The following is a 14487-nucleotide window of genomic DNA, read 5'->3' on the forward strand; positions in this document are numbered from 1 at the left end:
GTCCCTCCTTTGATTGCAATGTAAAAAAATAGAGGAAAACCCGCCATTCTCTGGAACATTATGTCAATCTGCTTCCCAGCAATTGTCAATAGTTTGGCTCAAATAAACTCACAAAAATTCTTTATAGGTTTGAATGTTTTTTGTTTGTTTGTTTGTTTTTGAATATATTTTATTGATATTTTACAGAGAGGAGGAAGGGAGAGAGATAGAGAGCTAGAAATGTCTATGAGAGAGAAACATCGACCAGCTGCCTCTTGCACACCCCCTACTGGGGATGTGCCCGCAACCAATATACATGCCCTTGACCGGAATCGAACCCGGGACCTTTCAGTCCTCAGACTGACACTCTACCACTGAGCCAAACCGGTTTCGGCAGGTTTGAATGTTTTTATGTTAACTCCAGGATAAGGTCTGTGTGCCCACCTTACCTGGAGAGTTATTTCGGGATCACTTTAAACTTCAATCTCTTAACATGTTTAAATCTCAATTTCTTAATTTGTAAAATGGGAATAAACATTTCTTTCTGGGATGTTGATGTTTAAATTAAGTAAATGTATAATTAGCCCTATTTTCTTTAGGGGAAAAAAAGCACTTTAAGAATTCTAAAGTGAGGAAGACAAGTAAACCAAAGGATAAGAATCCTATAGACTAAAAGCCCAATATGCTAAGTGTTGTTCGTTCAACGTTTGACTAGTCACTATGATGTGCACTGGGGAGAAGATGCTCCGGCCTTAGGTTAGCTCGCTGCTGGGGTCCAGCCAATGGGGACTGGGCAAGATGGGCTGGACATGCCCTGAAACCCTCCTGCAGTCCTTCCCTGGCCCCGATCGTGCACTGGTGGGATTCCCAGGCCTGGCCTGCTCCCTCTCGCAATCCAGGACCCCTCAGGGATGTTGGAGAGCTGGTTTCAGCCCGAACCCTGCAGGCCAGGCTGAGGGACCTCTAGTGTATTAATAAAATGGTCAATAGATGTGTGTGTGATATGATGTGCTGGAGGACATAGTCACTTTAGACTCCATGGAGGAAGTAACATCTGAACTATACATTTTCTAATTCTATGAGCAAAAGTTCCTTTGGGGACATTATCTCATTTGAACTTCACAATGACCCTGAGACAGATTGGGATTAGCAACCCCACCTATGGATGAGGAACTCGATCATCAAGGTGTTTAAACAATTTGCTTAAATAGACAGCTGGAAGGTGGCAGGGCTTAGGCCCCAACCCACAAATGCTGCCCCTGAATTCAAAGGGAAGTAAATTCCAGCAGTCCCTCAAGCCCAGGCCCAGAGCCACATCTACCAGAAAGTCTTCCTTGACTCCTGAAGGTATTTTCCCTCCTATTAAACCCCAGAGCATTTTATGCTTCACTTAGGATACCAAATCACCTTCTACCTTGTATTATGATAATTAAGGTATGGATTCTCCTTATACTAGACTGCTGGCTTCCTTGGGACAGGATCTGACTCCTGATTTAATGTAATGATTTACACAGAGTGGATACTATAAATACTTTGAGTTATGTCAACATTGCCCTCATTCTTTCTGATACCTAGGTCATTTCGGACCTTCCCCCTTCTGCTCCCCCCAATTCATATCTATCTAATTAGGCATCAAGACTTGTCTGTTTTTCATAATCTGTTTTTAAGTCCTATTGCCTATAATCTTGAATACAAGACTTTAACTATTTTTTTTAAATAATTTTTAATTTATTTCAGAGAGGAAAGGAGAGGGAGAGGGAGAGATAGAAACATCAATGATGAGAGAGAATCATTGATAGGCTATGCACCCTACCAAGGATACAGCCCGCAACCAGGGCATGTACCCTGACCTGGAACCAAACTGTGACCTCCTGGACCAAGACTCAACTATATTATGTCTAGTTTTTTTTGTTTTTTTTTTTAATTGATTTTGTACAGAGAGGAAGGGAGAGAGATAGAGAGCTAGAAACATCGATGAGAGAGTCATCTACCAGCTGCCTCTTGCACACCCCCTACTGGGGATGTGCCCGAAACTAAGGTACATGCCCTTGACCGGAATCGAACCCGGGACCTTTCAGTCCCCAAGCCGACGCTCTATCCATTGAGCCAAACCGGTCTCGGCTATTATGTCTAGTTTTTAACTGAACATCAGATCTCCAGAGCCTCCCCAATTTATCCTCCAAATTATTGCCACATTCATCTCAATTCCCTTATGTCTTCTGCTTTTAAATCTTTAATTGTTCCTCTTTGCTTATATGACGTTTAACACAAAGCCTTCCAGCCTCTGGCCTTAATTTACCTTCCTAGTGTTGCTCCATATGAGTTTTTTCTTCATTTTAACAAAACCATTCACTGAACATGCCTTGAATACACTTAGTTTATTTTCATCTTTAGCCCCTTGTTCATTTCCTTAATGCATTTCTGAATATCTGCCCTCTGTCCCTCCCCCCTTACCCCTCCCAATGCCATTCCATCTATGATGGCATGCTTTTGCTATGAAATCTTTCCTCATAGCAACCTTTTGTTCCTTAAACTTCATCGAACTTGAATCTATATCACTCATGTGGCATATGACACGTTGTACCACAAGTTGTTCTCTCTCCAAGGGAAATGTCAGATCTCCAAAGTCAAAAATAGTGTTTCCTATAGCATTTAATTTCGCCCTAATCCATAAACAGGTTGTTTTACTGCTTTGCCATTATTTCCCCCGATTATACAATAGAAATGCAACAGAGGCATGGACAGTCCTATAATTGAAATATTTTCTGTTCTCCCAGAAACATAATATCCCCAAGTTTTCTGTCCCACGTGCTTGGAACATTTTCTTGTAAGCATTTTATCTAGATTCAGAAGCATCTTTGGTGTACTATGTTGGGACCTACTTCTTTAAATTCTTTAGCAGTGATCCACACGTCCTGGAAGGCAGACAGGGATGCAAGAATAGAGCCTCCCATCCACGCCGATATTTTCCTTTCTGGGGGAGCCCTAACCTGTATAGGGGTATTGGGAGGCGCCAACTTTGCTATATCTTTAACTAGCCGCCTGTCTAAATTAGGGAACAAGGTTGATCCCCCGGCAAGGATGATATTGGAGAAAAGGGAATTCCTCAGATCTTTATCGCATTTCATTATGCTGCTGTAGCACATCTTATCAATGCCCATGGTCTCCAGGTTCATGAGAGATGGGCAAAAAAGGACCTCTGGACATTGAAAGAGCTGGTCATAGAGCTTGATCACCCTCCCGTCAGGCAGCTGGTAAACTTTCTCCATGCTACTACATTTCTTGTCCATTTCCTCTTTGTAGTTCATTGCCACGTAACAAGAGGTTTCCTTGATATCTGCGACAATCCTTCTGTCTGCAGCGCTAAGCAGTACGATGCCATGGTCCTTCAACAGACTCATGAGGTAGTTGGTGAGGTCAAGGCCAGCCAGAGGTAGCTGCTGGACACCATGAGGCAAACAGTAACCTTCAAAAATGGGCACACACTGAGTAACCCCAGCCCCTGAATTCATCACAAAGCCAGTGGTGAAGCCGGCCGCAAAGAGAGCCAGCACCCCCTGGATGGACATATAGAAGCCAGGAACCCCCAGATGCTCAAAAAATATTTCAGCCATCTGTTGTCGGTTGGCTAGTGGGTTCAGGGCTGGCTCAGTGATCAAAACCGGCTGATCACAGGGCTTCAGCTTCAGGCTATGGTCATAGACGTGCTTCCACATGACCTCCATGTCCCCCCAGGAAGTAATGAGGCCACGCTCCACTGGGTAGCTGCAGAAAGAACAATAGCATCAGTGGCAGTTTCTACCCTTCAGACCTGGGTCAATTCCCATATTGTGCCCCGTTAGGGGCAGTGGCTGCCAGAATTTCTCAGAGAAGGTAACCACCAGCAAAAGTAGAAAGCTAATTCCCTCTGCAATTTCTGTTGCTTTTCATCCCCCACATCCCCTTTGGAAAACCCTTTGTGAATTAAAAAAATAAAAGTTGAATGTGTGTAGGGGGGAACCTAATCTGTTTGGCTCAGTGGATAGTGCCTTGGCCTGCGGACTGAAGGGTCCCAGGTTTGATTCCAGTCAAGAGCATGTACCTTGGTTGCGGGCACATCCCCAGTATGGGGTGTGCAGGAGGCAGCTGATTGATGTTTCTCTCTCATCAATGTTTCTAACTCTCCCCTCCTCTCTGTAAAAAATCAATTTTATATATATATATATATATATATATATATATATATATATATATATATATATATATATATATAAAGTTGGAAGGAGGGGAATGTTCACATAACAGTACAATTTTACTACCAAATCATTTGAGACAACCACCCACACGGCAAAGGTTCCATGAATTAAGTAACATTCTTCCATGCACTTGCATTTTATCATGGATACATTTACATGTTTGAGTGCATTTGTACAAGTCCAGAGAGCAAGTAATAGTCACTCATTTGGCACCCTCGGAGGGCTGTGGCCCATGCATTTCCACTAACACCGGCTAGCTGAGGCTCTCCGGTTTCCACACCGTTTCCCTCACCCTCCCGCACTTTCTCTGGGCTCCCCCTCCACTCTCCCCACCTACCCCCGCGGGTGCTGCCCCCCGGGAAGAGGCGGTGCCCACCTGATGGCCAGCGCGCTTCTCCGGCTGTGCGCCTGGTCGCCCGCGTACAGCTCCTGCACGCCCAGGGCCGCCCTGCTCTGGCCTTTGACCCGGCCCATAATGTTTGGGTACACAAACTGGGGCTCCCGGGACCCCGCCAGGCCCGCCTTCATCACTCCCGAGCCGTTGTCCATCACCACCGGGAGCTGGCAGATGCTCATGCTGCCCGCGCTGCCGCCGCCCCGGGGCTCCCGGCCGGTCCCTCTCGGTCCCGGCTGCGGCCCGCACCGGGAGGGAGGACGGGAGGTGCGGGGCGCGGTCCCTGCCCTCACCGGCTGCTTCCAGTGATGCGTGCGGGCGGGAGCCTGGAACCCCGCGTCACAAAAGCCCCTCGAGGTCCCGCAGCGCCGGGCAGGGGCGTCCCGGGCCCACAGAGCTCCCAATTACCGCTGTCCCCGCGGCTTCTCTCCCCGATTCCTGGAATCCTGGACCACCAAGATCAGGAAAACCCAATTTCCTCCCCGAAAATACAATCTCACCCTTCCAACGCCCCTCTGGGAAAAGATGCTTAGTAAACACTTCTTTCTCATAGAAGAAAGTGTACCCACAAGAAAGGCAGCTAGCGGGTACCGCGCGGGAGGGAGCTTTAAAAATAAGTGCACCAAATTCCAATGTTTGAACTAATAGCATTGTTCCACATAGTTACCTTCCTCTTTCTGGCTTTATTTTCTTCTTTCAGTTAAAATCTACATTAACTTTAACTTAGTTAACTTTAAGAGTAAGTGAAGGGCAAATTACAATTGTTTTCTCCAATACCTCGACTAGTTAGAAAACGGGTTTATTTCCCCCCAAACCATTGGATTCTAGTGATTAAGTGTCTGTCCAGGGGCTTGGGGAAAGCTGTGGAAAGAGGTGGAGAGGTTAGACAGGGGAAGATAGTCCCAGCAGGGGAGGCAGGGTTCCTGCTTTTGAAACCCAATCAATTTCTGAAAAGAAGAGGAGGAAAAAACGCTAGGATGTAAAGTGGGTGTTAGCAAGCCCTGGCAGGGTAGCTCTCCGTTGGTTGTAGTGTCCAACCCATACTCCAAGGTTGCGGGTTCGATTCCAGGTCCGGACACATACGAACTAGTACAAAAAGCAACCATTGAATACATAAGTAAATGGAACAGTAAATCTAGGTCCCCTCCCCCTCTCTCAAGTCAATACAAATGTAAAGTGGGTTTTAAAATATTAATTTCACTCATAGGTGGAACCTAATTTCACTCATAGGTGGAATCTAACAGAAAGAACTAACAAGCAAAAAATAGAGACAGACTCATTCATAGAGGAGCAGTCTGATAAGTGTCAGGAGGGGAGCTGGGGAAGGGGTAGAGGAAATTGGGCAAAAAAGAAAAGGGGGGGAAAAAAACGAAGTGGATTTTAAAAACTTTTATTATTGTTGCTATATCCTGAGCATTTTTTTTTATTTGTGTGGCTTGTAAGCATAATGCACTCCAAACCAAAATGGTAGAACCTCGCATTAATTCATTAATTAACTAATTAATGCAATCTCATCGGGTTATCTCCAGGGTAATATGGAAGCTAATTCTTATTCTGAAAAAGTCTGGATTTTTAGGCTTAAGGGTGTGTCTACCTCTTTGCAGCAAATGTGATATTCCTTCAGTCAGATGAAGCTCACTCAGGCTTAGTGAGTACCTTGCGTGCCAAAAAGGTGCGTCTTGGTATCTTGAGTTTCACCCCCAATTTTGCACACCTGTAACTATGCAATCTAGAAGCTCTGGTGTACAGAAGCCAGGGAGGAAATTCAAACGCTGTTACACGTCCCTCCACTAGGGGCTTGGAAGCGTAGCCTTCTCACCGGCTGATTTAAATCCCGGCGTTGGGGTTTGGTGAGGCGCGCCGCTGGGGGATCGGGACTCTGGGATCCGCGAGGACGCGCCCTTCCAGGTCAGCGAAGCCCAAAAACTCGCCTGGCACTCTCAGCAACGCCCTTCTGGGAAAAGAGGCATAGTAAACACTTCTTTCTCATAGAAGAAAGTGTACCCAAAAGAAGGGCAACTAGCGAGTACCGCGGGGGAGGGAGCTTTAAAAATAAGTGCACCAAATTCCAATGTTTGAACTAAAAGCATTGTTCAACATAGTTATCTTCCTCTTTCTGGTTTTATTTTCTTCTTTCAGTTAAAAGTTACATTGATGTTAATTTAGTTAACTTTCAGTGAACGGCAAATTACAATGTCTATATCTAGGACTTCCTGAAGCCCCACCAGCACCTAGGTTTCCGTAGTGTAGTGGTTATCACGTTCGCCTAACACGCGAAAGGTCCCCGGTTCGAAACCGGGCGGAAACAACTTTTCCTAAAACAATCGCCTTTATTTACTTATTTTTTTTAAAGACAGTAACTTGTATACCCTTCGAAAATTCAACTTTCGGTTTGGGTATTATTTCATTTGTTTACCAAATGTTTTTATTTGTGGCGTGCCATGTGCAAGAAGGGCTCCAGACTTAATTTTATTTTATTTTTTCTTTGATTAAAGGTTTTTTTTGTTTGTTTTACTTCAACTCTCAACCTGATACTGGGAAAATAATGTAATGTATAGCCTAGCAGGGAAGATCAGTGTGAAAACTCTTAGCTCTGTGGCCTCCTGAACACTCTGTTTAGTATTATGTCATTAGGTTTTCCATTCATTTTCCCATAGACCATGCTTTATTCTTATTCTTGTGAAAGAAAAGAGCCACAAGCTAACCTGACAAGCTCAGGGAAGGCCTGCATGGCAGTCTTGCAAACCCAGAGACCTAAGATAACCACAAAAGATGGTTTGAAAATTAAATATCTAACAGGTTATAGTAGGTAGTCATGTCCCAGATATTTTCCCAAAGATCAACTTTGATCTTTTTACTGAGCCCATTTGCCTTTTTTGCCTCTAAGATAACATATCTGTGAGATGTCTGGGTAACTTGTAACTTCCCTTTTTCCGGAGCCCTGGGGAACAACCAAATGTGGTGGGCGCCAGGACAGATGCCTCAAATTCCTTCTTTATCATGTTAATTGTTTACTTTTTGTCCAATCCCAGGAGTTTCTCACCACTTTGCTTTCTCCCACCTCCTTACTCTATCACCAATGAATTTCATGTAACCCACCTATGTCCCTCCTTTGATTTCAGTGTATAAATAGAGAAATGTAATCCACCATTCTTTGGAGCATTATCTCAATCCGTTGAGGTTCTGCTTCCCGGCAATTGTCGACAGTTTTGGCTTAAATAAACTCATTAAAAAATTCTTTACAGGTTTCAATGGTTTTTTTTCGTTAACATTCTTATTCTTTATACTAGTGTCATGCTTGGCACCTGGGAGAGGCTCATAAATATTTCTGAATTAATAAATCATCAAAAAGTGTTCTGACAAAAAAAAAAGTGAAATAAGAAAAAAGTATACAAGAAATATAAAATTGTTAGGACAAAGGTCTCAAGGTCTGGAGCATTCTTACTAAATGTTATTCTTGCTAAATGTTAAAATGTAGCACAGCATTTTGCATACCAACTGTAAACAGATTGAGCTCCACAGGAACTAGAATAGATAAATGTAGCCAACTGTAAAGGAAAAATCAGTGTGTACTTGACTCTTCTGGGAGACAGCTTCGGCCATGAATCCCCATCTCCTTTACTTGCTGCAAGTAAATAAAACTACCTTGCAACAATCACCCCTGTTATTTTTTTAAATACAGCTCCCCAAGTTGCAAAACCCTTGAGCGTAGTGACAAAATCAAGAAAGAACCAGCCTCAATTTTTTTCTTTATAAACACCATGGCTGTGTTTTTGTATACAAATAGACTTCTTAATGAGTAGACAGAAGTTATAAAAATAGTAAACAGCATCTGGTTGGAAAAATCTTCAGAGAGAAGAAACGAATAAGTTCAGTGGAGACTGCCCTTTAAAACAAAGTTGCGAGCAAACTTCCTATGGTCCTGACACAACTTTTAACAATAAAGAAATTTTGGAAGTTTTGGTTTCCTGAGACTTAAGATGTCTGCGAGTAGACTAGAAAAAAAAATCTACCATCACACAACATGATTTATCTTAATGTGTCTGCGCCTCTCGTATATTATGCAAACTAGCATCCCTTTCCTTCACCCTACAAAATTTGAATTGGGAAGGGAGAGAGAGAGAGAGGAGTGGGGACCAGGTGGAGGGGAGCTATGGGAGGAGGGAGGGAAAGGAGAAACAATTGTAATCATCTGAACAATAAGGATTTATTTAAAAATATATTGTATAAAAATTTTTGAATTCGACGTAAATAATTGCATTAAAATATTTTTAGTCCGGGCTCAGAACTTTCCGGTATAACGCCCACCTTCCTCCAACGTTGCGCATGCCCAGTGTTTCCTACATCTTTGCTCGGCTTTTCACGCGTCAGGCTCCTATCCCCCGGCCAGGGTATCGTGGAAAGTGGGCTACAAGCTGGCTGATGCAAACAAAACCCAGGAGGTCCCAAGAGCGTTCGGGTATGTACACTGAAAAGGGGTTGTCAGTCTCAGCTCAAAAACTCCCGGTGGCCGAGAGCCCAGTACAGCTTTTTCCGAGGAAGGAAAGGATGATGGGAGAAGACAAGAAACTACAAGCCCCAGCATGCACCGCGCGCTTGGGCTCCAGGAAAGAGGCCCGCGAAGCGAGCGCGAGACGCGCGGACAGTTGGCCGACCTGGACGCCGAGGATGAGGAATGCCGTCGGGGCGCTCCGAGCGATCCCTGAGGCCTCCTATCTTTGACGCTCGCTATTTTGGGGAGTGTGTGTGTATGTGTGTGTGGGGGGTGCCCTGACATGTGAGGTGTTGGGGTGAAGAGGGTTTGTGTGTGTGTGTGGACCGGCTAGTTCAGCCCCGGATGGTGTTGGACCTCCGAGGTCCTAAAGCCTCCAGTGTTGCCAAGGTGCTCCTGGACCCGGAAGTGACGTCGTCGTGGCGGAAGAAGGGAAAGGCGGAGCCGGCGTGGTGACGTCCTCCCAAGATGGCGGGGAGAGAGTGAAGAAACAGTGTCCCCGGTTCGGTTGCTATAGGTGAGTTCTGTTCTCACCTCCCCACAGCCCACTGTCCCCGCTCTTTCCGGTCCCCGGGCCACTTGTGGGGGACGAGGGGGAGCGGGCACCTTGGAGCTCGAGCGCAGGGCGGGACGACATGATGAACGTGGGGAGCTTGGTCAAGGCAGCCCGCTGTTGGCCTTGGCTACAGCCTCTGCGGTGGGGACTTGGGGGAGTGGGAGCCGGGCCGAGGGCAGGAGCCGGGAGAGACGGGCTTCGGCGGCCACTGGAAACCGCTTTGAGCGGAGGAGGGGGAGCTGAGGGGGCGTGGCCTCCCCCGGGTCGGGACTGAACCTTTGACAACTCCCGGCCCCGCCGGTTCTCCACCCCCGGGCGCCGGACCGGAGTCTTGGAGCAGCTGTGTGCCCCGCGGGAGCGCACGGGTTTCCGTGGTGTGGAAGCCGTTATCACAACTCCTACCGGTCTTTTCCTCTTCTGCCCCAAGGAATTGTTTCTCACTGGTTCGCTTTTCTTTTTTCTTTTTTTTTTTTTATGCCTACTGCGCTTAAAAGTTTGAAGGTTCATTTGAAGGTTCAGCCGGTGCAAAGGCGAGAAATTTTTTAAATATATTTTTTTGTTTGAAGCATTACAAATAGTAGTACATATATCTCAATTTTTTCCCCCTTGACCTCCCCCCACTTACCCCCCCCATATGCCTTCACCTGCCCCCTCGGACCCTCCCCCTTCCCTGTCTTGTATCCATTGGTTTTGTGTATCTGCATGCCTACAAGTCCTTCAGTTGATCTCTTACAGCCCCCCAACCTTCCTTGCCTTCCCTCTATAGTTTGACAGTCTGTTCAATGGTTCTTTATCTCTATAACTATTTCCCCCCATTTATTTTCTTTGAAAAAATCTTGCAACTGCAGACTAGAAATAAACATATAATAACAAAAAAACGTTTGAGTCCCAATTTCAGTGTCCCAACAGTTCTGAGACCCAGTTTCAATGTCAAATAGTTCCTTAATGTGTACATGTCAGCAGTGATATCTGGATGATGGACAGATGGTGGCAATGCAGGTCCGACCCTCTCTGGTTTGGTCCTGGGCAACCTGCAGCTACGCACAGCTGCTGTCTGCCAGCGTGGCCAGGCGTCCTGGACTTTTTCTCCTCTTGTCTTCGTGGTTGGAGCAGACCTGACAACTCCTCTCTGTTGCAGGAATCCCCATGTGTCTTGGAGTAGTTTTCTGAAAATATACAAACATATTCTCGACCAAAAGTTAATAAAGGAATCTTTTCTATAAAATTGACTTGGGATCCTTTTTACTTTTGCCCAAACGAAGGCGAGAAATGTTGTGGTGCTTCCTTTTCAGCTTGTGGAATTGTTTTCCACCATTGTCATTTATTGACGTGTACAAAGGATTTTGTTAGCTGGCCAAGGTGAAGCAGAGATAGGAAGGACTTATCCCTGGAGTAGCTGGACCATATCTGTTTGATAAGAATTTTCTGGTGTGTTGGGGGGGGGGGTGGGGAGTAAACTTCATTCCTGTTCATGTTATGCCCTGCGTCCTTTCTCCCCTTACCAATTGCTTGGGTGACAGGTTTGGTGAAAACTTAGGATTACTGACTTACTGTTTCTTTTTGTCTTTTAGAACAAGGGTAAAAATCCATCCTGATACCAAAATGCAGTATTCGCACCACTGTGAGCACCTTTTAGAGAGACTGAACAAACAACGGGAAGCAGGATTTCTCTGTGACTGCACCATAGTGATTGGGGAATTCCAGTTTAAAGCTCATCGGAATGTGCTGGCCTCGTTTAGTGAGTATTTCGGGGCAATCTACAGAAGCACTTCTGAGAACAATGTCTTTCTTGATCAGAGTCAGGTGAAGGCGGATGGATTCAAGAAGCTGTTGGAGTTTATATACACAGGAACTTTAAACCTTGACAGGTAAAGCACCCGTCTTCCCTCCCTCCCTTCCCCCCACTTATAAAAGCTAATTGGCAGATTTGTATTTGTTACATTCAGTCTCTGAACTTGGAATCTTCAAATATTGAAGTGCACAATGTTGTTTTCTGTTCGTTTTTTAAAGAAGCCAGTATCACTGATTTTGATGAACAGATCACATTTTTTTTTTTTTTTTAAGCACAGATGTGAATGTGATTAAAAGCCTTGTTTCTGACATATTTGATTTACCTACTGAAACAAAGCCGGTGATTATGTAAATTTGAAGATTAAACACAGTGAATTCTAAGTAAATTCGAGTTTCCCCTTGCTCTTTGGTCTTTATGTTCCTCGGGCCTTCTCTCTCCTTCACTTTCCCCTACCTTTTAAGTTGTTTGAGATGAAGGAGTATAGATTGGAGAAAGAAGGAAGAACCTCTGTGTTCATTTAATAGTTACTCCCATTTCCAACTATAAAGTGTGCAGGATCTCTTCCTGATCTTGATTTAGGAAAATAACTTCAGTGGCAGTGACTGCTGTTACCTTTGTAAAGCTATCAATACTAATGTTTAAGTTAGGTCCAAGGTGCTCCAATGGTTCTTTAATATGCTTAATGCTGTCACCGCACTAACTGAGGACTTTGATAATGAAGGCACTGTGTGTCTTGATATGTGATGATCTGTATAATTAGCTTAGTATCAATGCATTTAGTAGTTTGTGGGGGAAATGGTGGAGCAAATTAAAAGAAGGAGAATACAGATTACTCTTGTCTTTCCTCTATCTCTTATGAAAGTGTGAACATGAATAGATCATAATCTTCTGACATAGAGAGATTATGGGCTTTAGAATTAGATCTTGTCTGTCAGTCACTATGTCTCTTTGAGCAAGATGCAACCTGTCTGAGCCTCAGTTTTCCAATCTCTGAAAATCAGATATTACTGTGAAGATTTAAAGATTTACTTGAAGGCCTATCTCCCAGTGAACATTAGTTTCCTTGGTTTTCTCTTCTCTACCTCCTCTCCCACTTTAATTCTACATTTATGGAGAACAATTAGAAAAAGAAAAAAATGAAACGCCTGAAATTCTGCCACCTATTGATAACCATTAACATTTTGAAAAAAAGTTCTTTTCCAGATGATTTTGTAGAGATCAGCACATGCACATTAAACAAAATTCTTCTCTCTTTTATATTGCACGTTATCATGGAAATGCATCTCTTTAAAAAGCTAAAACCATGATATTTGTTAATACTTTTGAAAAAGAAACATTCATGCAGTTTTGGAATTAATTTTTAAATGGTGTATTGATTGAGTCAGTTTTGTATGAGTTGAATAAAGGAACAGCAGTATAATAAATTAATCTCATGATAAATTATTTGAATTTATTGAGAAGTTGACTATAGAAGTGCTTCTGATTAAAAATCCAGAATATTTAATATAAACCACAAAACCAGTGCATTTTGGTTGCTCTTCAATTTAGTGTTTTCCCTTTCTCAGTGAACTTAGCCAGGAAAATATTGAGTTGATCTGAACCCTACTGAAGAGCATCGGACTTTGCATTTTCATAAACAAAAGCCAGATGTTCGGTCAATCTTTTTTGGTACATACCTTTCCTGAGGAGCTAATTATTTGAGCCCAGCCATAATGTGTAAGAGATGAGTTTATCAAAAATAGGAAGTCTGTGTAATTTAGTGATTAAGAAAACAGAATAGCACTGACCAGCATGAATCTGTTAGTGGGAGCATCAGCCTATATGCCAAGAGGTGGTAGATTCAGGAACCGGTCAGGGCACATTCTCAGGTTTCAGGAGGTGACTATCTATCTGTCTGTCTGTCTCCTTGTCCCCATCTCCCTCTCTCCCTCCCCCACTATCCATCCCTCTCCCCCTCTCTCCCTCTTCCCTCCCTCCTTTAAATTAAGACCTAGAATGCTATTGATTTAAAAAATAAATTAAGAAAGAAAATAACATTAAACACAAAGAAAGAGAGAAAACATAGTAATAGAGAATTAAGTGGCCCCAGGAGCCAGATTACCTTGGTCAAATTTTATTTTATTTTATTTATTTATTTATTTATTTATTTAAATATATTTCATTGATTTTTTACAGAGAGGAGGAGAGAGGGATAGAGAGCTAGAAACATCGATGAGAGAAACATCGACCAGCTGCCTCTTGCACACCCCCCACCGGGGATGTGCCGGCAACCAATGTACACGCCCTTGACCGGAATCGAACCTGGGACCCTTCAGTCCGCAGACCAACGCTCTACCACTGAGCCAAACAGGTTTCGGCTACCTTGGTCAAATTTTAGTTCTAATACTTATTTTGGAAAAATTACTTAATTTCTTTGGACCTTTGACCCTTCATTTGTATGTAAAATGGGTATTATAATAGACTAGAGACCCAGTGCATGAATTTGTGCATGGGTGAGGTCCCTCTGGGTGGCCTGCAGGGATCAGGTTGAAACACTGCCTGCAGCTTCTACCTGCTGCTCTGGCTCATCCTGGCCCCACTGCTCAGGCCTAATCAGTGCCAATCGGGAGAGGCTCACCAGCCATGAGCCCTGCATCTGGCACCCTCCCAAGGGAAGTGACCTGTGGGATTGGGCTGAAATCAGCTATCTGACATTCTCTGAGGGTCTCTGATTGCTAGAGGGTGCAGGCCAGGCTGAGTTACCCCACCAGTGCACAATTGGGCCTAGGAGGGACCACAGGAGGACTTGAGTGAGATGTCCAGCCCATCTCACTCAGTCCCAATAGGCCGGATCCCAGCAACAAGCTTAACCTACCAGTTGGAGCATCTGCCCCTCTGGTGGTCAGTTGAGCAGCCTTAGCATATCATTAGCATAATATACTTTGATTGGTTGTTTGATTGTTCTGCCATTCTGTCTATTTGTAAAGCTGGATATTTTTGCCTAAACATTACTCTGAGTGAATGAATGAATTTTGTAGATTTATTCTTAGTTATGCCTTT

The 14487-nt window shown here is 44.1% G+C and overlaps 2 protein-coding genes and 1 non-coding gene across 10 annotated transcripts in view; 2 read left to right on the forward strand and 1 right to left on the reverse strand.

Moving 5' to 3' along the window:
• Nucleotides 1-2107: 2107 nt before the first annotated feature.
• On the reverse strand, nt 2108-5004 carry ACTRT3 (actin related protein T3). Its single transcript, XM_036447692.2, has 2 exons — nt 4591-5004; nt 2108-3744 (listed from the first exon to the last, which is right to left on the reverse strand). The coding sequence occupies exons 1-2, from the start codon at nt 4788-4790 to the stop codon at nt 2826-2828; spliced, it is 1119 nt and encodes a 372-aa protein (XP_036303585.1). The 5' UTR covers nt 4791-5004; the 3' UTR covers nt 2108-2825.
• Nucleotides 5005-6843: 1839 nt separating this feature from the next.
• Nucleotides 6844-6916, forward strand: TRNAV-AAC. The gene has a single exon. It is a non-coding gene; the product is annotated as a tRNA-Val (tRNA).
• Nucleotides 6917-8995: 2079 nt separating this feature from the next.
• The window catches only part of MYNN (myoneurin), a 36339-nt gene continuing 30847 nt past the window's right edge, over nt 8996-14487 (forward strand). For 3 of the 8 annotated variants that reach the window (XM_045583661.1, XM_036444862.2, XM_036444863.2), the window contains exons 1-2: nt 8996-9617; nt 11228-11524. In XM_045583661.1, the coding sequence (XP_045439617.1) occupies nt 11259-11524 (266 nt within the window). In that variant the 5' untranslated portion in view covers nt 8996-9617; nt 11228-11258. Of the gene's footprint in view, nt 9622-11227; nt 11525-14487 lie in introns of all 8 variants that reach the window. The other 5 variants (XR_006742034.1, XR_004989142.2, XM_036444861.2 and 2 more) reach the window with 3 other exon arrangements.

The sequence above is a fragment of the Pipistrellus kuhlii genome, unplaced genomic scaffold, assembly GCF_014108245.1.
Source record: "Pipistrellus kuhlii isolate mPipKuh1 unplaced genomic scaffold, mPipKuh1.p scaffold_m20_p_2, whole genome shotgun sequence".
Taxonomy (NCBI): domain Eukaryota; kingdom Metazoa; phylum Chordata; class Mammalia; order Chiroptera; family Vespertilionidae; genus Pipistrellus; species Pipistrellus kuhlii.